The sequence below is a fragment of the Calypte anna genome, chromosome 2, assembly GCF_003957555.1.
Source record: "Calypte anna isolate BGI_N300 chromosome 2, bCalAnn1_v1.p, whole genome shotgun sequence".
NCBI lineage: Eukaryota > Metazoa > Chordata > Aves > Apodiformes > Trochilidae > Calypte > Calypte anna.
Genome location: NC_044245.1, coordinates 134,894,534 through 134,919,688, shown reverse-complemented (window position 1 = coordinate 134,919,688; position 25,155 = coordinate 134,894,534). Strand labels below are relative to the sequence as shown.

Sequence of the window (25,155 nt, the reverse complement as noted above, 5' to 3'; positions counted from 1 at the left end):
GTTCCATTACCACCTTTCATAATAGAATCATAGAATCATAGAATTGGCTGGGTTGGAAGGGACCTCAGAGATCATTGAGTCCAACCCTAATAATTTAGTCAAAGCAATAGTATACCTGGAAAAATATAGAGGATTATATTAGTTGAATTCTCAGCATTAAGGATAGTAAATGGAATATGTCACATAGAGAAAAGTAAATCTTGTAGAGTATTTAAATATACTTGTGTAACAGTTGTCTTTCACAGCTCTATGTATTTTGAAGAATAGCAAAGAAAAATCCATGACTTCTAAAGTTTTTTCTAAAAATTAAAATGACAGTGTTACTAGGTAAAATAGAATCACAGAATTTTCGGGTTGGGAGGGTCCTTTAAGATCATCTAGTTGCAACCCCCTGCCATGGGCAGGGACACTCCCACTATAGTAAGATAAACTAAGATTATTTTTAATTTTCCTTGTCACTGCACTAGCAATGTTTAGACTAACCCAGAGAATCCTGTCTTAGTCTTTTCTATGTGCATAGACAATTATTGTGTGTGGGTTTTGTATTTGTGTTTTTGTGGTTTTTTTAAAGATTTGATACATGCAGCTAATTAGTATCTGCTCACTCAGACTGTGATAAACTGTAGAGCAGGTATATTTACCTTGGATTCTCAGATCCCCAATTATTTAGATCAAGGGACCTTGCCAGAATTCACTACAGGCATGGAGTCATGGATATTGTCATTGTGGAAACCAGCATACAGATAGGGTGCCATTCACATCAATGGTGCTTTGGCATTGAGTTAGAAGTAACCAGGATGTGCTTTCTGCCCAGTAAACTGCCTCCTGCAGTAATAATAAATTATTATTACTTACTACAGAAGTAATAAATGCTGTAGGGGGATTTTGAAGTTTATTATAAGATAAAATGTAAAAGACTTGAGTGCTGTATTTCATATGAATGATTTTTTTTTATCCTGGTGTTTGTTTTTTTCCTGAAAATAACAGCTTTTTATCATTACCAATAGGGTTCTTAAGAAAGCTATTCCAAACACTGATAGATCCAGTTTACCAGACTTGAGAAAAACATACCTATTTTAATATTATTTTCAGAGTATATTAAAATAATTCTTTATTAACTCCTTATGTATAAATAATCTCATTGGGAGATTAAATTACCTGCTAGCACTAGAAGTCACAAGATGTTTTACAACCATACCTATTCCTTGAATTATTGTAGGCCTAATTTTGTCATAAGACACGGTACATGTTTGGGGGTTGCCTGAACATTCTCATCTGTTTATGTACCTGGTAACCACATAAACATTTTAAAAAGGAGAGTTTTTTGGAGGTATTTCTTTAAATTTTCTAGACTGTGTTTTCGTTCAAGATGTACCCAGGGAAATGTAAACTAAAGAACAGATATCTGCTTCTTTAATAGCAAAGCTCTGAACTGATAGGAAAGTGTCAGAGTATCAAAGTGATATTGTGATGTATGGATTTTTTTTTTTTCTTTTTTTCCATTTGATAACCTTGACATTTTACTGATCAGAATTGTACAGTTCATTGCTTCTACTCTTGTAGAACAGTAGAACAGATGTATTGATGGTCTTCAAATGTAACTGTTATACCAAACCGCGTTCTGTTTGCCTGCTAATTCGTATGACATGTATGTTTATCTTCTTTTGACAGAGATTTCTGATACTTTGTCCTTCTCTTTTTTCCCCAATAAGTTCTTAGATTTGCCTTCTGTTTTTCCACCTAAAAATAAACAAATCACATTTTTGTTTCAAAAGCTGTTCCTCAACTATTTACTTGCAGTTATCAGTTGTGGAGATCCAGGAGTACCAGCCAATGGCATGAGATATGGTGATGATTATGTTGTTGGACAAAATGTTACTTACATGTGCCAACCTGGTTATACAATGGAATCTAATAGCTCCTTCATTAGAACTTGTACTAGCAATGGCACGTGGAGCGGAGTTATTCCAACATGCAAAGGTACAATGTTTGTTTTGGCTGTCAACTGTTTCTTCTATGACATTTATATCCACTGTTTATTGTAATAAGTCAGTCAAATATTTCCAGAGAAATTTAACTCACTGTTAGGAATTGATTTTTTGGCTGCAGGAATGGTGATTTCAGTCTCTGCTACTTTGCCCTTTTACTTTTCATACCAGTACATTATGTTTAACAATTTTTTGTAGCTTCATAGAACGTTTTTTTACTTTTTTGCTAAAATGAATTAGCCACCTTGAAATAATGGTTTAGATTGTTTGTTAAGGTTAGTGTGTCATATAAAAAATTACCTTATATGTGTCCCTGTCTTTACAAAAAGACCGCTCAAGAACACTACACACTTTCATGAAGTCTGCATATATATAATTGAGCTCTGTAAAAAGCAAATAGTTCTGGGTTACCATAATACTAAGATTTTTTTCTTCGATCCCTCCTTCATTAGACATGCACCTTTAAGCATCACCATGCTGTATTGACACACTCAGCAAAAAGAATAATCCTTCTAGCAAATTTCCTGATAAATATTTTTCTTCTCCCTCTTATTTTTCTCTGCTGTGAAAACTGAAACCTGAAAGGATTAATATCAAGAGCTTCCTTTTCTCTCTCTGACTGCATTCTTGTTTTTTCTATTTTACTGGAATCTTTAAAATGTTCTTTCTTGAAATACAAACAACAAAAATCTGAATGTTATGTTAACTAATTTCTCTGAGAAACCCTTCTGTAGAGTAGTAGGGTAGAGTAGTTCTCTGTAGAGAGTTTTTCTCACTCTTCCTGATACCAGAGCTGTGGAAAAGCATTATTACCATTTTGGTATTTTCTTCCTGGGTTCATCCTAAATATGTCTGATCTCTAATCTTTTAAATCTTAGTTTGCTAAATTTGTACTTATGTTGTTCTCATCCATCTTTCTTTTGGTTGTTTTGGTTTGGGTTTCTTTTTCAGAAGTACAGTTACATGCATACTCAGCAGTTCTCATTTTCTTCCCCAGAATTCATTTATCAGAGCAACTCAAATAAATTTCAGTCTGACCCATTTGCAGTTACTTCACTTTCTGAGTGCAATTCTCTCAACATTTTATCAAGTCCAGGTTGATTCTAATTCACATTTGATAATGGCAATTTTAATGTTATTTTCCCAACACATACTGAGTATGTCAGACTTTGAGATCCCCTTAACAATTAAACATTTTTTCTACTTTCATTGTGCTCTCAGCCAGACTCAGAAGCTAAAATATACAGATCTTTTAAAAAGTTCTAGTTAGGAAGCTCTTGGAGAATCCAGACAGATCTTTTCAGCTTGGAGAACTTATTTTGACTGATTATCATTAAAGCATCATGGAAGTGTGACAAAAGCTATCATGTCTTTTTTTGATATTTGGTATTTTCTTTTAAACTAGAAAAACAGAGCAAAAGAAACAGCAAAATACCAAAAAAGAAAAAAAAAAAAAGGCCTTAAAATCTTAAACTTTAGATTTGGCTTACTGGTTGGCAAAGGATTTTTTTATAACAATAAAAGCTATGAATAAGCAATAAAGCCATTAATGATGCTGCAGAGCATCTTTGTGGTGTACACAGCTGAGATTCTCACTGGAGTGTATTATAAGAATGGAGAACTAGTATATGGGGCACCTCCTGCATTCTAGTGTTCTAGTACTTCTGACTTCTTTTGAGCCTCTAAGATGACAGCTGTCTACACATAAGTTTAAAGGTAATGAGTTCTCTGTTCTTGTCTCCTGTGTGCTCTCTGCTTTTATTTTTAGTCACCACCTCCTCTGATTTACCCATCTCTGCTAAATTAAACCATGTAAGTTTCATTTTATTTCTTTCTCTTTTGCTAGGAAGTGTGTCCCAACTCTTCTCTTTTTTACCCCTTTTGTCTTTCTCATTTATTCTAGTAACCTTAGCATAATTTTTCCTGTTTCTCTTTTCTTTTTCATGCAGATTATTTTTCATTTACCTTCTTTTATACACCTTTTTCCTCAGCTCTAAATTAGCAGTTGTCTGGTACTACCCCTATATCCAGTAAATAGCATTTTTGTCTTAGTTATTGACAGTTGTATCTGTTTTTTTCTACTCCTCCTGTGGTAGCTTTCAGTCCTCTTTCCTACGGTAGAGTAGAAGGTGTTTCTATTTTTTTTTTCCTGGGAGGCCTGAAAGGGAGAAACTACACTGAAATACTTCTTGTTTGCCTTCTCAGAGGCAGCAACACAGACATTTTCAAGAGTTTGAAAATCCTTAGATTTTATCCTTCTAGATAGAATTAGATGCTTTTTGGTCAAGCAAGGTTTTTGTCAAGCAAATACCAACCAAACTGTGGTACTTAGAAAGAGGCTTTCAAGTTGTGTTTTAGAGCAGTTTTCCTGGAATTTCATCTCTGGTCCTATCTAGCAAATGCATAAGCTGCTTAAGAGGAAGAAAGCGTTTGACTATTGCCACAGTAACTAAAGAAAATTACCACAGTAACTAAAGAAAATTGTACTCGCTGTTGTCTAAACAAACAAAATCATGTTGTAGTATACTACAGTACTTAATGGTGTGCACTTCCATGTCTCCATACTGAATTTTAGGTATTCCTCCTATTTGGTTTGCTGCAGCATCCTCTTTTATTTAAGACATTTCATCATTCAGCCACTGTCTCCTAAGGGGAGGAAACCTGAAGTACTAACTTCAGGAAATATGTCAAGATTAAAGTGAGGGAGATAGCATGTCCTGACTGTATTGTCCTCTAAAAAATGTTAAATTAGCACATATGGTTCTTCTAGTAATTGTGTGCACTGGGGATATTTACAGCAGCTGGGCCTAATTATTTTGATATTATTGCAGCTGTTACCTGCCCAACTCCTCCGCAGATCTCTAATGGAAGGTTGGAAGGAACAAACTTGGACTGGGGATTTAGCGTTAGCTATGTCTGCTCTCCAGGATATGAACTCTCTTTTCCTGCTGTTTTAACTTGCGTTGGGAATGGAACATGGAGTGGTGAAGTACCTCAGTGCTTGCGTATGTATTTACTTTATGATCTTATTTCTTTACTCAACTTTAGTGCTTTTACCCATCTTTAAAATTTTCAATTTTTTTTTTCCCTTGCAATGCAGGGGCTCAGTTAATTTCAAATCTGGGACAAATACAATCCTTCAATATTTTCCAAGATTGCAATGTAGGTTGTAGATTGAGAAAGACATAGGAATATATGTAAATCATTTGTGAACCTATAGGAAGCCTTAAACATGAACACAAAAAGACTTACAGGCACTGTATCAAAACAAGACAAAGTCAAGTTGAAACTAGATTTAGGGGTGCTGTCTTGTTTTCAAATCCAGCTACATATAGAATAGGGAAAGTTTCATTATAATCTCTTTTATTTTCTCATTACTCATCCTAAACTTTCTCTGATTTTACAGGTTTTCTTTCACTAGTGTTGACTGGGCTGTAGGTTGATTCCTTGACATATTTTTTTTCCTTCACTAAATTATGCAGTATGTTTTGTTAATTAGAAAGTTGTTACACTGGTGGATTTTTATATTGCTGCAAATTTCATTACAATAGCAAAAAAGGTTTTTCTTTAGGTTGGTGTCATCCCACTCATTATTTAAAAAACCTTTTTGAAGCAGTGTTTGTGATTCTTCTGAGAGATAGGAGGTTTGATAGTTATTTGTAGAATAGCATTACCACTGAAACTGTAATGATCTTGATCAAGGAGTCTTATCTGGAATAAGATAATTTAATCTTCATAGCTTTAAAGATTCTGAAGATTAATTCCAGCTTGTGGAGTAGCAGAGCTTGGCAGGGAGCTTGCTAAGTGCTGGAAAATGCTGTTCTCTATCCTTCTACCATTTTTTATATTCTTCATGTCTTCCTATCAAAAATGTTCTTTGTCTTAGCTATATCTTACGTGAAAGCATATAATAGAGATGATCTTTTATTTTCCTTTTTTTAACTAATGATATTCTCATATCTTCAACAACAATTGCTTAGCGCTGCTAAAAATGTACATGCCAGAGGTGGAACATGGTGACAGGCACTGTTTGTGGAAGAAAAAAACCCCAACATTTGTTAAGTTCTCTAGATGGAGCTCTTTTAGAATCCACTATATGATAAGCAGCAGAGGCCAAGAAAAAATATTTTCATCATTTGTTCTTGATTGAAACCTTGTGTCCTGACATTCATTTTTTTTGGATCCCACAAGCTGTTTGTCATCATGAGGTTGGAATACTCAGTATTTCAGTATACTCTGAAAAAGGGGCTTGACCTTTTAAACTTTTTGAAAGGTATACTTAGCACAGAAAGCATCTGCCTGGGAATTGAAGGCTGTTCATGCAGAGATTACATTAACTGAATGTTGTTGATGTGCAATGGTTACCCATTGGCTTGCAAGAGAAATCAATTGGCAGCCAGTGCTTGTCAAAGAGCTTAAACTAGCTGCCAGCTGGCAGAAATGAGAGGAAGCTGTTGAAAGTCACTCTCAGTGAGCAATCTTTAAGCAGGTCTTGACATCAGAAATTTAGTTCCCAGCTTGGTTCCATAGTGCCTGTAGCTGAAGATACGCAAGGTATAGTTATAACATGGAATAATTATTCGGGATGGAATATAGTTGTGTTTTGGTTGAGTACTTATAATCTGTGATTTAGTAAATTAATCTCCTTAATTATTCATAGAGTAATTTGAGTAAAGGACTGCTGCTTTTATAAGCTTGACAATTGATGGAAAAAAATACAGGCCTATCCCTGAATATTCCTAACTTGCTGTTAATCAATTAAGTGTTTCTGAAGAATGAGACCAGCCTCATAGCCTCAGTGCCACAGCTCCATGGCCCTGTTAAAGGCTCTCCGAGTCATTATTTAGGAAAATGTTTCCACTGGGTGTGGGAGCACTCACAGAGCCTCCAATTCACTGCAATTTTAGTTTGTTCTGTAGTTGTCCATTCCAGTATCAAAGAAAATATCCATGGATACTTATATAGAAAGCACATACTCAGTAGCTAGTGGGAAAATTGGCTGACCAACTAAGTGATAGTTTACTCAGTTTTGTAAAAAAACAATAACCTTTTTCCTTGAAAGTGCTACTTTCAATCAAGTTGCTACTTGATTGATACAAAGAACTGTTCCAGACACAGTTTCAAGCATATGTGTAAAAAATGTGTAAGTGTTTCATGTATTTTCATAAAATAAAGACTTTTTTTTTCAGAAAAAGACTTTATTCCAGAAATAAAGAATTCTACAATATTTTCTAATGAAAACATTAATTGCAACCATAACTTGTCAATCAGACACTATCCCCAGTACACAAATCTTTTCAGAATTAGACCTATAATTCTTCAGACATTCTCATTTCACTTAAAGTCATGAAATGGTATACATTTCTGGTATGCATAGATTTAATCATTTTTCTTTAGCATGTGTATGCATGTAGTACTTGTTGAGTCACTGTCCTCAGTAAGATTTAGAGTGTAGGAATATTTCATGTAAGCAGATCATTTGGAAAGATTAGTGCATAAGTGATGAAGGTAGATATTAGAAATGCATTCTGAAGGTGTTTGTTTAAGAGACATCATTTAAATTGTTTTTGTACGAGAGGCAGGGGAGACACCCGTGATAGTGGGGTTTTTTTTTTGTATGTATTACTTCATTTTCTCTTTGATATGAAATTATACTCTGTGGTATTAGAATTCCTGGTTTATCAGGGGATAATATTGTCTGCTGGAACAGGGTTTATCATAGATGATTTCATTTCCCAAATCAATTATTTACAATCCAGCTTCTGACAGTGATCATTACTTTATATTGCAGAAGGTCAGTAAATTTCCCAGCAGGGCATTATTTTTAGTTGTGCTATGCTATAGAGCATAAAGAATCTTTACAGGATATGTATAAAAAGATCAATTTAAGAATATGTTCTTATTACTGGAATTTATCTCTCTTGATAACAACTTTTTAGTGTTTGACTTTCATATTGCTGCTGGAATTTCTTTACTATTTGTTTGGGTTTGGGGTATTGGTATGGTTTTTTTAGCTGTACTAACTTGCAGGTGTTGTATTTCCATACATACCAAATCTTATCTTTCAGTGAAAGTTGAAGAAGTAAGAATTTAAAATTCCTAAATCTGTCTGAAAAAACCTTTACTCATACAAACCCCCCTAATACTGAGTAGGTGGCAGAAAGCAGCAGAGGATGTGAGATTGATGTGAAAGTTTGGTACGCTCTTTGCTGTAGTTTGGAGCAGATGAATTGGGGTGATGATGAATTCAAACAGGCTGCTATATAAGGTCCCTCTGAAGCCTTCCCTTTTCCAGGCTGAAAAACCCCAACTCTCAGCCTGTCTTCAGCCCTCTGATCATTTTTGTGGCCCTCCTCTGGACTCACTCTGACTGCTTTCTTTCTTTTGTTTGGGGACTCCAAAACTGGACATGGAACTCCAGATGGGATCTCACAAGAGTGAAGGGAGAATCACCTCCCTTGAGTGGCTGGCCTTGCTTCTTTTGATGCAGCCCAGAATATAGATGGCTTTCTGGGCTCCAAGCACTTCTTGCTAGCTCGTGTTGAGCTTCTTATTAACCAACACCCCCAGGTCTTTCACTTCAGAGTTGTTCTCAGTCCATTCTCTGCCCAACCTGTATTTGTGCTTGGCACTGCCTGCCTATACAAATGTGCAGGAGCTTGTACTTGACTTTGTTGAACTTAATGTAGTTTGCATGCAGCCACCTCTCAAGCCTGTATTTGACCTGTCTTTAATAAAATTTTAAAATTTGGAGTAACTCTTTGAGTGTTATTTTTAGTGTATTTTAATAAGTGACACATTTAATTTTTTATAATATCTTTTCTCACAGCAAAGTTTTGTGGTGACCCTGGGGTTCCTGCTCAAGGGAAAAGAGAAGGGAAAAGCTTCATCTATCAGTCAGAAGTCTCTTTCAGCTGCAATCCTCCTTATATTTTGGTTGGCTCCAGCACCAGGATTTGCCAAGCAGATGGCACATGGAGTGGTGGTTCTCCTCGGTGTATAGGTAAGGTTAACACCCATATTATTGAAATTTTATTGAAGTGCTTATTTTCCTTTTCTTGCTAAATTAATCCAGGTGTTTACAACTACTTTAATTGTTACATTATACCCCTTAAGAATCAAATATTTTCTTTTTTTGTTTGTTTCTCTTATATTGCCTTATTGCATGTTGTTGTATAAGCTTAATTTTGTGATTCATGTATTTTATTAAAATACTGTAATTTGTTTTGTCTTTATTTATTGTAATTTTTTTTTTAAGAACCTACTCGCACATCATGTGAAAATCCAGGAGTTCCAAGGCACGGGTCACAAAACAACACATTTGGATATCAGGTAGAATATACTATTTTTTATTAACTTGCATATTAAAGTACTTTTATACCACCTCAAAGTCTAGAAATTTCTTATAAGAGGTCCATAACCTGTTCATGCCTTAGAAGACCTGCTTGCTGAAGTGTTTCTGTGTTTCCTTATTTGTAGCTGATGAATTACATTGACCTGGTGTCCCAATTAACAGTGCACTATGTGAAACCCTGGTGGATCAAGTTCTGCTTGTTTTAAATTTGAAGGAATATATTAATGTTCTCTACTGTTTATCAAGCAGACTTTTTGCCCTAAAAAGTGTGTATGCTGTGTATCAAATTGCTTGCTTCGACATACTCTAAAAACTTCTGGAATTTCTTTTTTCTGAGAGTCATTCTATTGTTATGTTTGGAAATGGTGTGAGCACAAACAAATTGCAAAGTAATGGAAGTTGGCAATGGAGGCTGGGAAGTTTCTTGTTGAGCCCCACTTCTCAAAGCAAAGTGAGCTGTAGCAGTTTGCTTAGGACTGTAGTCAAGAAGATTTGAGTATTTCAAGGGATGGATACTCCGCAGCCTCTCTGGGCAATCTGTTCCAAGTTGATCACCCTTTCAGTGAAAATGCTCTGTCTTATTTTTAAACAGAATTTCCTATATTTCAATTTGTGCCTGTTGCCTCTTTGCCTGTCATTGGGCACCACTGAATAAAAGTCTCTCTCTGTTGCTTTTTTGTGCCCCCAGTAAGTTTTAATACACACTGATAAGATTCCACTTGAGCCTTTTCTTTTTCAGCCTGGACAATCTCAGCTGTTTCAGCTACTCCATTTATGCTAGATACTCTAGCCCCTTAATCACCCTTGTGGCCCAGCACTGAACTTACTGCAATATGTCCCTGTCTCCCATGCAATGATAAGCCCAGCACTGGACCCAGCACCCATTTGTGTCTGTACCATCTAAACTATCCTGTCACATCTGTGTTTGAAGCTTTCAGCATCAGATATGGGAAGAGGACTAGGCAGAGAGTAACCTAGCAGCTGCCTAGTTGTATGTGGTGCCTGTCTAGTGGCAGGAGTTAAATAAAAGCTGCAGATTCCCTGAAATGCAAGAAAGGGCTTACTGGAATTTGAACAGATTCACAACTTGAAATTTTTTTTTAAAAAAAAGGTTATACCTAAAGACTTTTCAGCTTCATGACTTAAAATTCTTATGATTTCTCTTTTTGGTGGCCTTTTACACAGCACTCCTTCTGCTTAGTGACTGTTTTATCAGCCTTTGGGTTTTTACAGGTCACATATGACTAGTTATATAATTGTCTCAGACTTTTCAAGGGAATGACATGTTAGTTTGTGCCAAGATGGAATATGGAGGGGCAGTCCTTGGGCAAACTTCCTTTGGATATAATATGATACTATGATAGAGAACAACTCTTTATTCAACTTTGTAAGAAATGAATAATTGCAATGACTATTTTCTGCAATTTTACTGTCACAGTTTCTTTAGTGTATTGGTGAGCTTTCTATAACTGAAGAAATTAATGCAGACTTTTTCTTATGTGGTGTAGTTGTAGCTGTGAATGAAAGCATTACTCACAGCTAGCATGGAACTGTCAAAATACTAAGCAAAATGTCAACTGATAAATAATTTCTAGAAGAAGTGTAGCTGCTGGCAGAATTTACACTCTTGATCCCACTGTTGTAAGGTTAATGCCTAGCAGTTTTAGACTGCTACTGCTACAGTTTTAAACTACTCCTTACCTAGTCAGCAACTTATCCTCACTCTCAGGTAGTGAATTTAGTTTTATAAAGTAGCTAAATGTCTGCACGAAACTTCGGATTAATACAAATGTCATTGCGTAGTTATTACAGAACAGGGTAGGGGTATCACTCATACAGATGAAGCTCGCTTTAGCTCATTATTGGGTGTAAATAACAGCAAAAATTATTGGTTCTAGAAAATTATTGTCTGTAGATCCTGGAAAGAAATATATTAGTGTGTATTCAATAATGTTTTGACTCATTTAAAACACAAAAATATTATGAATGCATTTATATTATGCCATAATTAACTCCCTGTATGAATGGGATAATAATGACTTTTACTTTTATCCATAGCAGTAAGGTAAAAGCATTAAAAAAAATTGCTAAATTATAGCAAAACACTGAAGATGAAATACTTTTTATTTTCTTTTGTCTGATATATCCAGTCATCTACCATTTTGAACAATAGACCAGAAGAACTTATGCAAAATTAAGCAATTATTTTGTATCTAGTAAAAGCATAAGAAGTTGTAACTGTTGAAAATACGAGATGATTTGCTGACTCTAACCCAAGGACCCAGGGTGTTAGGTTGTGGGTTTTTTCTCATTTGGGGGTACAGGAGGTTTGTTGTTGTTTGTTTGGGGCTTGGTGGTTTTTAGGGGGGCTATGGATTTTTGTGTGGGATTGGATTTTTTGATGGCTTTTTTTTTCTTTTTGGCTCCCTCAAATACTTCACATTTCAACTACTATTAAAAGAGTCACTTAAGTAGCCTGCCTTAATTGTTGTTTTAAATGTATGTCTCTATGTCATTCAAAAAAATCAATCTGTAACCAACAGTAGAATCAAGTCTTTATATACAGACTCAGTCCTGTTTGAAGTGATCTTCAACAAATTATAATACCTCCTCTTTTTACCTGACTGTATCACTGACTGTCACTTGCATTTAACAATACTATCATCAGGCTGTGAACTTGCTCTGCATTATTTTTTAGTTCTTGTTTCCTCAACTCCAAATTATCTGTTTTCCTGTCTCATTGATTGCACTGAAAGTTCAGGCATATATAACATAGTTTCAGGTTTAACTAAAAGGCATATCAAGACCTGGCCTCCTGAAACCTACACTAATAAAATGTACAAATAATACCACCTCACATCTGAATGTTGTTTGAACTGCTGAGTAAGAGCTTTGTAAGAAAAAGGTAACAGCATTTTCCATGTGTTTTATTGTTTGGTATTGAATTCAGAAGGCAGAATTAGATCAGGTTCTTGTGTGTTCAAATAACATTAAAAAACAGTTCAATGCTACTTTTATAGTAGGCATGGCATAAAAATAAATAACATGACCTGGATTAATTGTTATGAATATTTACCCTTAGAATATTTACCTTTCATCTTAGTATTTTTGATTTGACAGACCTTGATTTGAACAGTGTATTACAATGACAACAAAATATCTGTAGAATTTAGTGAATACTGATTTCGTCTGTAATCTGGAAAATAAACTGCTTGGAAAGAAAGTGTAGTTTTGAAATATTTCTTCAGGTATACTTCTAGTAACATAGAAAATTGCTTATAGCACTTTCGTCATAAACTGTTGTAACACAAGATATTACTGAAGAAACAGTTTAGAACTGCTTAGAACCATCAGTCATATATATAAGATTTATTACTTCTGCTTTTCCAACATGTGTTTTATAGAAATTCAGCTCTTTTCTGCTATGTTAAAACCTGAAGAGAGCCAAAGGGCAGTCTGAATTTTGAAAGGAAAATAGCTACATTACAGTTGTCCTAACCTTGTGTTAGTTCTTGGGTTTCATTTTATGAAATACCATTTGAAATTTGATCTGCAGTTGGAGAGCAGCCTTGCAAATTATCACCTGTGAATCTAATCCTTTTAAAAAGTTACTATTAATTGAATTGTAGGATGAAGTTTCAGGGGAAGTGCTATGCTAATACAGCAAAAATACATATACTGCCAAAGCAAAACTCCACTAGCACAGTTGGGCATCATCAGTGCATCAATGGAAATGTAGTTTAAACCTTATCAGACATCATTTAATTTTCCTGGTTCCTTCTGCCTCTCAGGATCCTGAAGTCTATGGTTCCACCTGAGCTTGTTTATGATGTTTTTAAACACTTTTACACCACTCACACTGCAGCTCCACATTATATTTCTGTCTGTTCTATAAGGCACATTTCACCTATGTTAGATACTTGTTCTTTTTCATCCCTGAAAACTGATTTTGTTAGGACTGACTTTCTTTAAGTAAGTTGTTCATAGCAATGGGGGATCCAGTCCTAAGCCTGTGACACATCTACTATCACACCCCATCCTGTAGTCTTCTTCACAGTACCCTGTGTCTCCGTTTCTCAAGGCCTTTCCTATCATTCCAGTGCCAAGTCTGCATTTCTCTGTACCCCATTACATTACTTGTAAATAGCACATTCTGCATATAATAGGTCCTTGTTGCTACTGTGGATATAAACCTATGGTTGTATCATACAAAGATAAAGGAAAAAAATCAAAATAGTCAAAACCATATGAACTCAAGATTTAATGTTACAACTAAACCAAGTTTAAAAAAAGCCACAGAACAAAGCTCCAGACACTTTAGAAAAAGGAAGCTTGGGAGCCCTCTGCCCTAGTAGGTTTTGCAGACTCATTAGGCTGCTACTCGGAGTGGCAGTATTTTATTACTGGGCTACCAAACTGCAAATATAGCAAAGACTTAGTGAGTTGCTTTTTTATTCACTTAAAATAAAATACTAAAAATGAATGAAGAAAAATAATTGACATTTGGCATGAATTGGTATGGATGGAGATGCTTGTTCCAGTACTTTCATGTTATTTGGCAAATTTAAGTCTAAGACTAACTTATCATAGTTAGAAATATCTTACATTCTTATAAGGAATATAATCAATAATAAAATCAACAATTTATTTTATTATCTTTATAATTAGTATATATTATTATATTATTTGATGAATTATAATAGGATTGTAGACTGATTTGTGTTGGAAGGGACCTTAAAAATCAGCTGGTTCTGAACCTCCGGCATGAGAAGATGCAGCTCTCCCACATTGCTCAAAACCCCATCCAACTTGGTCTTGAACACCTCCAGAGTGCAGGCATCCACAGCTTCCCTGGGAAACCTCTTCCACTGTATCACCATCTTCTCAGTGAAGAATTTCTTCTTAATGTCTAACCTAAATCTTCCTCCTTCCAGTTAAAGCTGTTACTCCTTGTCCTATCTAAATCTAGTTTCTTTCAGCTTGAAACTGTTTGCCTTCATCCAGTCCCTACAAGGCCTCATAAAAAATCTCTTTTTCCTGTAGGCCCCCTTCAGGGCCTGAAAGACTGCTATAGGGTCTCCCCAGAACTTTCTTCAGGATGAAAACTGACAACTTTCTCATCCTGTCTTCATACGGGAGGTGCTCCATCTCTCTGATCATCTTCATGGCTCTCCTCTTGACTCACTCCAAGAGCCCTATGTCCTTCTTTTCTTGGGGGCTCCAGAACTGGACACAGTACTCTAGGTTGGGTCTCATGAGATTGAAGTAAAGGTGGAAAATCACCTCCCTTGACCTACAGGAGACCTTCTTTTGGTGCAGCCCTGGATGTTGTTGGACTTCTGGGCTGTAAAGGTTAGTGTCCTTCAATTGGGGAATATCCAAACCATAACACTATGGAAAAAGCAGCTCTGGAACAGAGATGATCAAACTGTATACAAAGAAATAACTTTTTGTCAGGATTGGAATCCAGCATTGTTGCACATAGGGCAGTTCTTCCCTAAAAAAAAGAGTGCAGTGAATAAAGATAGATCAGCTGTTTCCCCAGCTGTTACCACTAATGCTTCTATATAAACTGTTAACAAAAAATTTGAACGAATCTGGACATCTCAAGACTGGCAATCTTTTAAGACCTCTGAAAGCTGTATTCTAGCGCCACCTGGTGCCTCTGGTACAAGAATACTGAAAAATAGACCATGAAATGTATTTTTAAAATTATTTAAACTATTTTCAGAGTTTTTTTAATTTTTAGTAATTTAATATGCTTGTAAGACTTATTAATTTTTTAAGGATCAGGGAGCCTCATTCCTTTATTAATTTATTTAGTATTTTGAATAGCATGGCAGCAGTTTTAAAAACTTTTTTTTTCATCACTTGGGCAGGGTTTTGTATTTTTTATGCTACTTTTGGGGCTCATGTATGTAAAAATTGTGTTTTCCTACCAATGATAATATGGTTGACATCCATGTTTGGGGTTTGCTTTTTTGTTGTTGTTTGTTTTGTTTTTGAGGAAATAAGGAAAACACTTTCATTGATAACTGTTTTTTTGGATAGAAAATCTGGTATTGCAACAACAGTGCAAACTGCTTGCAATATAAACAGTGGTTTGGTTTGAGTGTTGTTTGTTTGCTGTGGGGTTTTTTTTTTTGTTTGTTTGAGATGATGCTTTATTTTTAATTACAGAAAGCTAGCAACTCAACCACCTTCCCACTTATTCATCGACTGGAGCCAAATCTGTATCTCACTGATATATTTCTTGTACTAAAGAAGTGATTTGATGATTTGGCAGCCAAGCATCAATGAAGGCATGAGGCAGGCAGAGCCATAGTGAAGATGGTGAAAAAGTTTCTATCAGTTTTTTAGTTCTTCAGAAGGACAGTTTTCCTCCAGCATATCTGTCTAGAAGACTCACTTCATAAAGAACTATTGCAAAATCATAACTAGGCAAGTAAAGAAGAGAGATAAGTTAGACAAAATTCAAAAAAGCACACCTGCTTTCCTTTTTCATTGTTACCCATTGAGTCCTGAATATCTAAAGACTTTAGACTTTAGAGACATGATTTTGCAACCCTTTCAACTCATAAAGTATGAACTTTCTTTCTCAGGCACTTCTTGACAAGTAGAACGACAATATACTGAATTTTACTGAATATACTGATTTTTTTTTTCATCTATTGATTTTTTTATTTCTCTGAAGTGATATAATACAATGACAAATTTATTTTAGATAATATCCTATGAAAATGTAGGTGAAAGTTTCAGGATGGCAGTTGTAAGATCAATTTGATATTGTCCATAATTACTTGGTGTTGACTTAATGTATTAGTGATAATCACATTGTGACAGCTGTTGAATTCTGAAAAGATGACCCTGTATTTAAAAAAAAAAAAAAAAGAAGAAGAAATATAGCACACAAAATGATAATAGAAGAATAGCACACAATAGAAGAATAGCACACAAAATGATAATTGAAAGTAAACAAGGTGGTGTAACTAAGCAGTTAAGGCCACACAGTAGCTACATTTGGAGTTACTACTGACAACTAGAATTTAAACTCTTAGTTACAATTTAGAATTAGCTATCTAAGTATAATAGCCAGTTATCCTCTTCATTGACTTCTATGATGTCCAGCTGCTTGACATCACAATTACATTTTTTCTGAAATATTTTATATTCAGGAAGATCATAGAGTCAACTTTGAAAGAATAAAGGGTAATGAAAATTAAGTTACTATTCATATGTGCATTAATAAACTGTGTTATAACTGTTATGATGAGGTTTGGTTTTGGCTGGATTTTTCTGGTTTTGGTTGCTTTTTATTTGTCATGTAAGCAAGGGTGACCAAATCTTGGTCTTTACTGTCAAAGTACTGTCTTCCTTGGCAACTAAAGATTAAATTGGGCAGGTGTTCCTTCAATAGCTGTGAGCAGAAACTGCCTCACTAGAGACAGATTATTGAAATAAACAGATTTGTCATAAGACTAGCAGCTGTTGTAAAGTAATACATTGGTGATGGTTGTTCTTAATCAAGTTTTTTATTAAACAAATAAGTACATTTATTTCTATTTTATTCAACTTTTACTGTTTCCCCATTCTCTGCTTAATTGTGAAAGTTATTTAGTGTATTTCCTTCAGTCTTTTAAAAGTAATTACACAGTACAGTGAGCACAGTATAGAGAAAAAAAGGAGATGTATTTTATATCACATACTGTGTTGATGAGCTACTATCTGTAGTTCGGGGCTACTGTTAAATTTAATTCTGATGGGAACCTTGAGCTGTAACAGAGTAGCACTATGAAGTTTCAAATTACTATTTGTAGCACTGTAAGCAATCTTTTCAGAACTCAACTACTGTGAAAGTGTTCACATTCTACCTTTGGGCATCTATTTGAATATAATGCTATACCTTTTAAGAAAATAATGAAAAAAAAAAAAAAAAAAAAAAAAAAAAGAGGCACCCAAACAATCCAATACCAGAATCATAAATATGCTGTCACATACAGTTCAGAGATACCAGCCTCTTGTTTAAGTATGGGTTGATAAATACATTAGTACAGGTCACTGCCAAATAGTAGATTTGATCTATGCACCTTAATATTTGAGTTAACAGTTCACAGCTTGCAATAAACTACTCTCTGAATGTTAAACATGTAATCTAATTTCCCTGGTTTTGATGGAAACAGAGAATTACTTGCATTTTCATCAGTAACACCATGATTGGACATGCTGAACAATGTTATGTTTGTACAGAAGCTGTTACTGACTAAAGAGTTCTGTTTTCCTTTTTATGCAACACATGCCCATAATAAGAATAATTAAAAACTAATCCCAGATGAATTAATATTGTAAGTTGCAAAGTATTTTTGTTTCATTTTTTATCTGTAGTATAAAAAAATTGTTCTTTTTTTACTTCTTGTGATTAAAAAAAATAAATATTATAGGAACATCATTGTTTCTGAAGCATGAGACAGTGTTACTGACCAGGCCTTGCATGTCATAATGAAATATTTTTCATTATAATTTGTGAGTTCATCCAGCACACCATAAAGTGTGTCAATTTCAGCAAAGATCCACCAGAATCTATTACCTATTACTGAAATTATTGAAATAGGTAGTACTTCCCTGCAGCTTCTATGGTTTGCTAAAAAATTATCTGACTGACCCCTTTGACTCAGATCTCTGAAACCACAGTAAGCTTGGTTTCCAAACTCAGAGTGCCTAAACTGCTCCAGGCCCAAAAACCAAAGAGACTATAAGAGATGAGGTTTCAGTTCTTTTCTGTGGAGGATTCCAGTTTGGGTGGAGAGTAATTTTAATGAGAATGAAGAAAAATTTTATTTCATAACAAACCACTGTGCAATTAATTTCCTTTCTGCAGGAAGACCATCACAGTTGATCAAGCCTGTATGATGTAAAGGAACTTGCAATCAAATTTGAAAAAAAAAAAGAAAAACAACTGATATTTCCTTATAAAAATAATATGGTGTTTTCTACTTTTTAATAGGTGGGAAATGTTGTTCAGTTTCAGTGTAAAAAGGGACACCTGCTTCATGGCTCAACAACAAGAACTTGCCTTCCTGATCTTACATGGAGTGGAATCCAGCCAGAATGCATACGTAAGTAAATGTTAGATTTTTTAGCTATCAGTTTTTAAACTACTGTTTAGTTACAGTAAAATAGTTATGAAGTTAATTTATATATTTTAATAACTGAATGCTAAAAAAATTCACATTTTACTAGTTTACAGTAGCTAGAAATGTGAGTGAATTTTTCTGCAATAGCTTATAGAATTAAACAGCAAAAATAACCAAACAAACAAAACCAAAACAAAAATGAACAGCCACAAAATAATTAGAATACCAAACAGATCATCCAGAGAGAGTCTGGAAATAGTAAATTTCTGTCTTAAGAGGATGCAACCCTTCCAATTAGAGAATGAAAGCGTTGGGAGGAGGTAGGCATACTATGTAGGACATGTAGGCCAGTCTTGCAAAACCCAAACCTGTACTGTAGTAGAGAGTTACAGTCTCTTCTAGTAAAGAGTTTGAGTTGTTTCCTAAGGAATCAATATATTTTTATAAGGTGGAGAAAGGTTTTGTAACTGGAAATATCTTTATCTGAAATGCAGAGAATCTTTTTGCTTGAGTTAGTATTTCATTTCTTAGATGCAACATCATCTTTCATCCTACTAGTTTTTCAGCTAGCCAGCTTTATTTTTCTGGAAATAGGTCTGACCGTATAGAATCACTAAAGTGTATGGAGACCATATCCACACAATAAAAAACCACTAATGTTTTAGGTTGGAATTCCTCCTAAGCAAACAGCAAATCAGTAACTCAGTGTGTTGAAAGGTGAACTCTGCTCTTAGAGGTATGTTGTTTTTTGAGATAACACAAGACTCTCAGATTCTGGTAGGTTTTAAAGATACAAGGCACCTTGCATGAGATTAGGAAGAGTAATTAATTTTTCTGCCTGATATTTAAAACTCATGTCCAATTTCTCCTTGACTTTTCATGATTTCCAAATGACCCATTTATTTACTGTTGTTCAAGGCTACATAGGTGTTTTAAGTCATGAAGTCACAAGTCATGATTGCTTTTAACTGTGGTAAGATGTATGCTCTTTGTGTTTATATATGCAGACAATTGATTTTAGTCATGTAAGTCCATATAGGTGGGTTTTTGAGCCCTTAAATTGAAAGGTTCATTTTCAAGAGTGTATTTAGAGGCTCAGGACAGTATTTAAATGTGAATTTAAAATATATTAGTATATGTTATATTTATTGAGGCTTTTTTCTTCATTAGGTACCTATCAGAATGGGTGTAGATTCTTTGTGCAGAAATGTTTTCACCATTTTGACTGAAGGATATCTTATCTTTTGTAGCTCACAGCTGTAAACAACCAGAAATACCAACACATGCTAATGTTGCAGGAATGGATCTTCCCTCACTTGGTTATACATTGATTTACACTTGTCAGCCAGGCTTCTTCCTGGCAGGGGGATCAGAGCATAGAGCCTGTAGGTCTGATGGCACATGGACTGGGAAAGTTCCAGTTTGTGAAGGTATATTTTTCTGTTTCTCATCGTGTCTTTCATCTGTCATATTTCAGTGATTCTCTTTACTTGCAGTCTAATAAGATAAGGCAGAATAGCAAGGAGAATTAGAAGGGAGAACATCTAAGAAGCTGTCATCCTTTGTCAGTGGTGTTTAATGGGACATATGCTTTTATGTACTTGTCTTTCATTTGCATGCTCGATATGTCAATTTCAGATATAATTCTGGAGGCTAAATACTTGGGTAACATCTGCTTTTAGACTTCTCACTGTGTCAGGTATGAATTACCTTCTCATGAGCTCAGAAGTAGGAATCTTGATGTTTTTCAAAATGCCCTCTAAATTTTATTTACAGAAATTGTGCCAATTTCAAGAAAGCAATGACAGTTGCTGTACTAGTATGAAATAGTCACCATCACAGAAACATGGAATGTTTTGCACAACTGTGGTGATGCAATAGTTGGCTATAAACCCTTCAGGAGGAATAGGCAAAGAAGGAGAGATGGTGGAGTAGTTCTGTATTTTAGGGAGTTTTTAATGATGGTGACAATAAGGTTGGATGTTTAAGGGCAAGAATCAGGAGGAAGGGCAGTGAGACAGATACCATGGTGGGAGTCTGTTACAGACCACTCAAGAAGGATTAAGATGCAGATGAAAGATTCTGTAAGCAGCTGGTGAGGCCACAGCTCAAGTACAGTGTTCAATTTTAGTGCCCTCAGTACAAGAAGGACATTGAGGTGCTGAAGGGTGTTCAGTGAGCAATGAAGCTGATGAAAGGTCTAGAGAACAGTCTAAAGAACACAAGAGGAGTGGCTGAGTTTTGTGGTGGAGTTGGAATTTTTATGTTCACGGTTGGACTTGGTGATCCTAAAGGCCTTTTCCTTTCTCATGGAATTAATCCCTGGTGTTTAAAATGAGTTTTTATTTGTATGTGAGCAGCAATGGGCTACTTGCAAACAAAATGTATTTACTTTGTCCCTGATGTTCCAAAATTTTATTTTTTTCCTAATTTATGCTACATTGTCATGGCAGGGAATAAAAAAACCTCATGGTTTTTTTCATATGAGATAAGAAACATCTTCAAATATTTCAACAGTCTGGAATTCTATTTCCCAAATCATTAAAACACCTTTCAGATTAAAACACCTAACCATACTGATACCTGGTTATCTTCAAGGCTCTTCTATAGGCTTTCTAAGGCTATATAGCTTAACACTGCTACTTGGAAGGGGAATATGAAATTAATATTTTGTAGTACTGGAAAAAATGTGTCTTGGCACATAACACCAGGCAAATGCTGGAAAAAAACAGCACTGTGGGAAAGTGTTAGAGAGTTGACAGGAAGCTTATGACTTGTTCAGTACTCAGGAAGTGTTGAGGTAGGAATGTGATTCATGTATTTTGATCCAAGAATTTTCTGCTGATAATACTGAAGCAAGTATAAGCTGTCCTCTCTGATATTAAGGAACCTTTATGGGAGATTTTTTAAAAAAAGAATACTATGTGTTAACTATATGTCTACGCTAGAGGTCTTGATTCTTATGTTTTAGGATTGGAGACATCCAAGAATGAGGAAGATATTGTAAATTATTAACTAATTAAAAAAAGTAAAATGTATCTTCAATATTTTTAATTTCACCTGCTACAAAGGAGTGAAAAATCTCTCTAGCATGGAAGGGAAAAAGACATCAAGTCAGGTTGTTCACCTTTGAATGTGAACTTCACAAAAATAACTGAGGAATGGATGGAAAGAAATAAAACATTTGGAGTAGAGACCTTTAAAAGAATCCATAAAGGAATTAAACCAGAATTTGGTCCTTACAGTGCAAAAATACAGTATTGAAAGTCCTACTCAACAAGTATATGGACCTAGAAACTTAAATTCCATAAAAAAAAATTGTTTTAGTTTTGCATTTGTATTTAAATTTTATTTTGTGTTTGAAATTTTAGTTCTGATCTTGACCAGAAATATATTCACCTTTACAAGTCTAATTAACTCGGACCTTTTTCTGCTGAGGCCCTTTGGAAAGTTTGATCTAGATATTTCTAGCCTGAGCTTGATGTAGTCAAAAATCATATGTTGTTGAAGCATGCCCTCCAGGTCAGTCATGTTCAGTGAAGTTTAGAAAGTTTCTTTCAAAACAGAGAGGAAACAGAGGTTAATCAGTCAGTAGTAGCAGATCATGAGACCTTTTGGTTGAATTCCAACCCCTGACCTTGTTTCTTATCAGTTTCAATCTGTATACCAAGAACAAGCCTTCTGTAGTAAGCTAAAAGTTCTTATAAAGAGCAATATTCTCAGTCATTAGGCTAAAGTTTCCTTTTTATGCAGAAATACACTCTACCCAGGGAAGGAAGTTACTTTCTTGTCTGTTTTTTAGAATATTGGTTGTAGAGAAAAGGTCTCTGTTCAAAGACTCGATGCAAAATACAAAATATTGAAATATATAGTGGAGCAAGGAATGGAACCTAGGGCTTCATGAGAGTGTTCTATGTTAAGACAGAATTATGTGTCTTCTTTATGGTTCAGTGAATCCAAATTAGTTTCTGCAAAATAAAATAACTTCAGCTGCAGCATATGATGCTGTCGCATTGAACTTGGTTCATCATCTCCAGGAGTGGGAGAGTTCCTACTCTGAGCAGAGAAGAAAAGAAATTCTCAGTCTTTAAGTGCTCAGATCACATGAGCAGTTGGAGCCACTGTGTACAGTCTAATTTGTTCCTTCCTTTCTGTTGCTGTTCTTTAAATAGACAGTGACTGTGAATTCTGAAGTGAAAGCCTACACTGTTTGGGTATTGCAAATGAGTTGGTAACATTTAGGTGACTGACTTTACTGATATAAGGCTTGATACTTACTGAAATCTTGTTTGAATTTGAGTTTCAAACATCATCATACATCTTTTGTAACAAATAAATTCCATTATGGAAGTTATCTCCTAGTTTCTGAGTAATAAATTTGCTATGGATTTGTTTTCTTGTCATTCATTCTTCCTAATAGCTGGTTCCAAAATATTAGTGAAGGACCCCAGACCAGCTTTGGGAACACCAAGTCCCAAACTAAGTGGTAAGTACTTTGAAATATATATGATTTTAAACAATTTCTGTGGAAAATACAATGAGAATCAGTTTAATGAGACTGCATCGAGTGGCTTAGAATGAATATAGAATATTAGATTAGGCTTTACATGAACAGAACAAAAGCATCAGTAATTCAGTTATTCCCCAATGTTTAAATCTGTCTAGACTATATGATATTATTTGTATCCATGTACAATCTCTAACTGTCTTGTGGTGAATTTTATTTGCTTCACTGAAACCACTGAGCTCTGTGCAAGATCCTACACAGTTCCTACCATTCTAAAGCCATATTACTCACCCAGGAATAATTTAAAGACATGTTTCACAGGTTTTCTTCAGTCTTGCACTTCTTTTTATATATTGCTGATTTTAATTGCTTTTCCTAAATATTTCAGTATTAGCCATTAACTTAACTTTCAAAAAACCTAATTTTAGGTTAGAGAAGGTAATCTCTCTAACTCAGGCTAAAGTCAATTCCAGCTTTAACATATTTGATAAGGAAGTCTGTCTTTGCATGTTCTGGCTAGACTCAAGAGAAACCTTTCTCTGTCCACTTCATTCAGAAACTGTTTTCTACAGTCCAAATTAACTGTAAATAAAGTACATAAAGATGAGAAGATGAGCTTTCCTGAAAGTAGGGAAATAAATTTCAGGCAGGTCACAAATCCAACAGCATCAGATTGTTCACACGTGAAGTTTCCTTGCTTCTAGTTTGCAGACCCAATGTCTAGTTGCTTTGGGTTTATGTGTTTACTTGTCAAAAAATGTATGCATCTATGTATATGTAAAAAACATATATATATATATATATATAAACACAAATAAAAAACAAGAAGAGCTCTTTTACTCTCTGTCGGGGAGGCAACTTGTATCTGTAACACATAAGTTACAGAGGAAGACTTTAATGTATTTCTAGTCTGGAGTTTTGAGATATCATGAAAGATAAAAGGATAAATATTTTCCTGTGCTCATCTGACATGAGATGGCAGTACAGGCACAAACCCAGACCTGTAATTTTACTGTGAAAGACTCTAAATAATGTGAGTATGCTGATTTTAAATAGTGGTTATATGTTATAGGGCTAAATTCCTTTGGAGAGTGTAGTAAACCTATCCTAAGTTGCCTTCAATTTAGTTGTTTATATGCTATCTCATGTTAAGATTTTAAAGATTTGAATGTACTTGGTTTTACCAGGTAGGAAATACTTATAATTTTTAATCCATTATATTCCTGGACTAGCATTACTTTGATTATTTTACAGTTGCATAGTGATAAATATTAAATGTGAAGTTATAAACTAGCATATTTATTGTCCATGAAGTTTATGATCTCTTTTTAATTTTAAATGAGAGGATTTTTTTTCTCCTGTTGAAACCCTTAATGTCTTTACCATTTGAAGACTAGACAAAATTTCTTCTGTAAATTTTTCATCAGAAAAAGTTACCAGGTAATACATAAGATGCTTATAAATTTTAAATGAAATTTAAATATGCATATTTTTATATCTAAATTGATACTAATTTCTTCAAAATTTAATCCAAGCTCTATGTACCTGCCTGTCTTCACTCACATAGAAAAGTTTCTGCAATGAAAGGAATCTGGTCTTTTGGTTTTGTTTTTTTTTTAACAGCTGTTAAATTAGATTTTGTGAAGTTGGTTTAATTTTAGGACATGTCCACATTTGTGGAAGGCAGCAAATGAAGTTGTGGTTATAGTCTTCAATACAAACACTTTTCTTTGATAAATGTTCATGTCAGGTCTTATGCTTTATGTGTGAAAATTATGCCTAATTGATTTAAAAAAGAGAGAGTAACATAGAGAAAATGCTAATTTTATCATATATTTTGCTGAATGCTTGAGTTCGTAAGTACTAAATATTGCAGAAATGTATTGAAACATATTTGACTTCTTTATAGTACCTGATGATGTATTTGCCCAAAATTACATATGGAAAGGATCTTACAATTACAAAAGCAAGAAACAGCCCATGACTTTGACAGTCACCAGTTTCAATGCAACTTCAGGAAGAGTAAATGCCACACTTACAAATAGCAATATGGAATTGCTGCTATCAGGTATGGGATAATAACAACTCATTTCCATTTTTTTTTCTTTTGCCTTACATACATTTTTTCCCTCTAACATTATGCCTATCGCTTAAAATTTTAACATCTGGAAACTT

At 34.7% G+C, this 25,155-nt stretch overlaps 1 protein-coding gene across 1 annotated transcript in view; it reads left to right on the top strand.

Moving 5' to 3' along the window:
- The window catches only part of CSMD3 (CUB and Sushi multiple domains 3), a 552,597-nt gene that overhangs the window by 520,341 nt on the left and 7,101 nt on the right, over nt 1–25,155 (top strand). Inside the window, 8 exon segments of the mRNA XM_030444571.1 lie at nt 1,801–1,980; nt 4,820–4,993; nt 8,818–8,991; nt 9,247–9,320; nt 18,344–18,455; nt 19,724–19,903; nt 22,894–22,959; nt 24,890–25,048. Of these exon segments, the coding sequence (XP_030300431.1) occupies nt 1,801–1,980; nt 4,820–4,993; nt 8,818–8,991; nt 9,247–9,320; nt 18,344–18,455; nt 19,724–19,903; nt 22,894–22,959; nt 24,890–25,048 (1,119 nt within the window).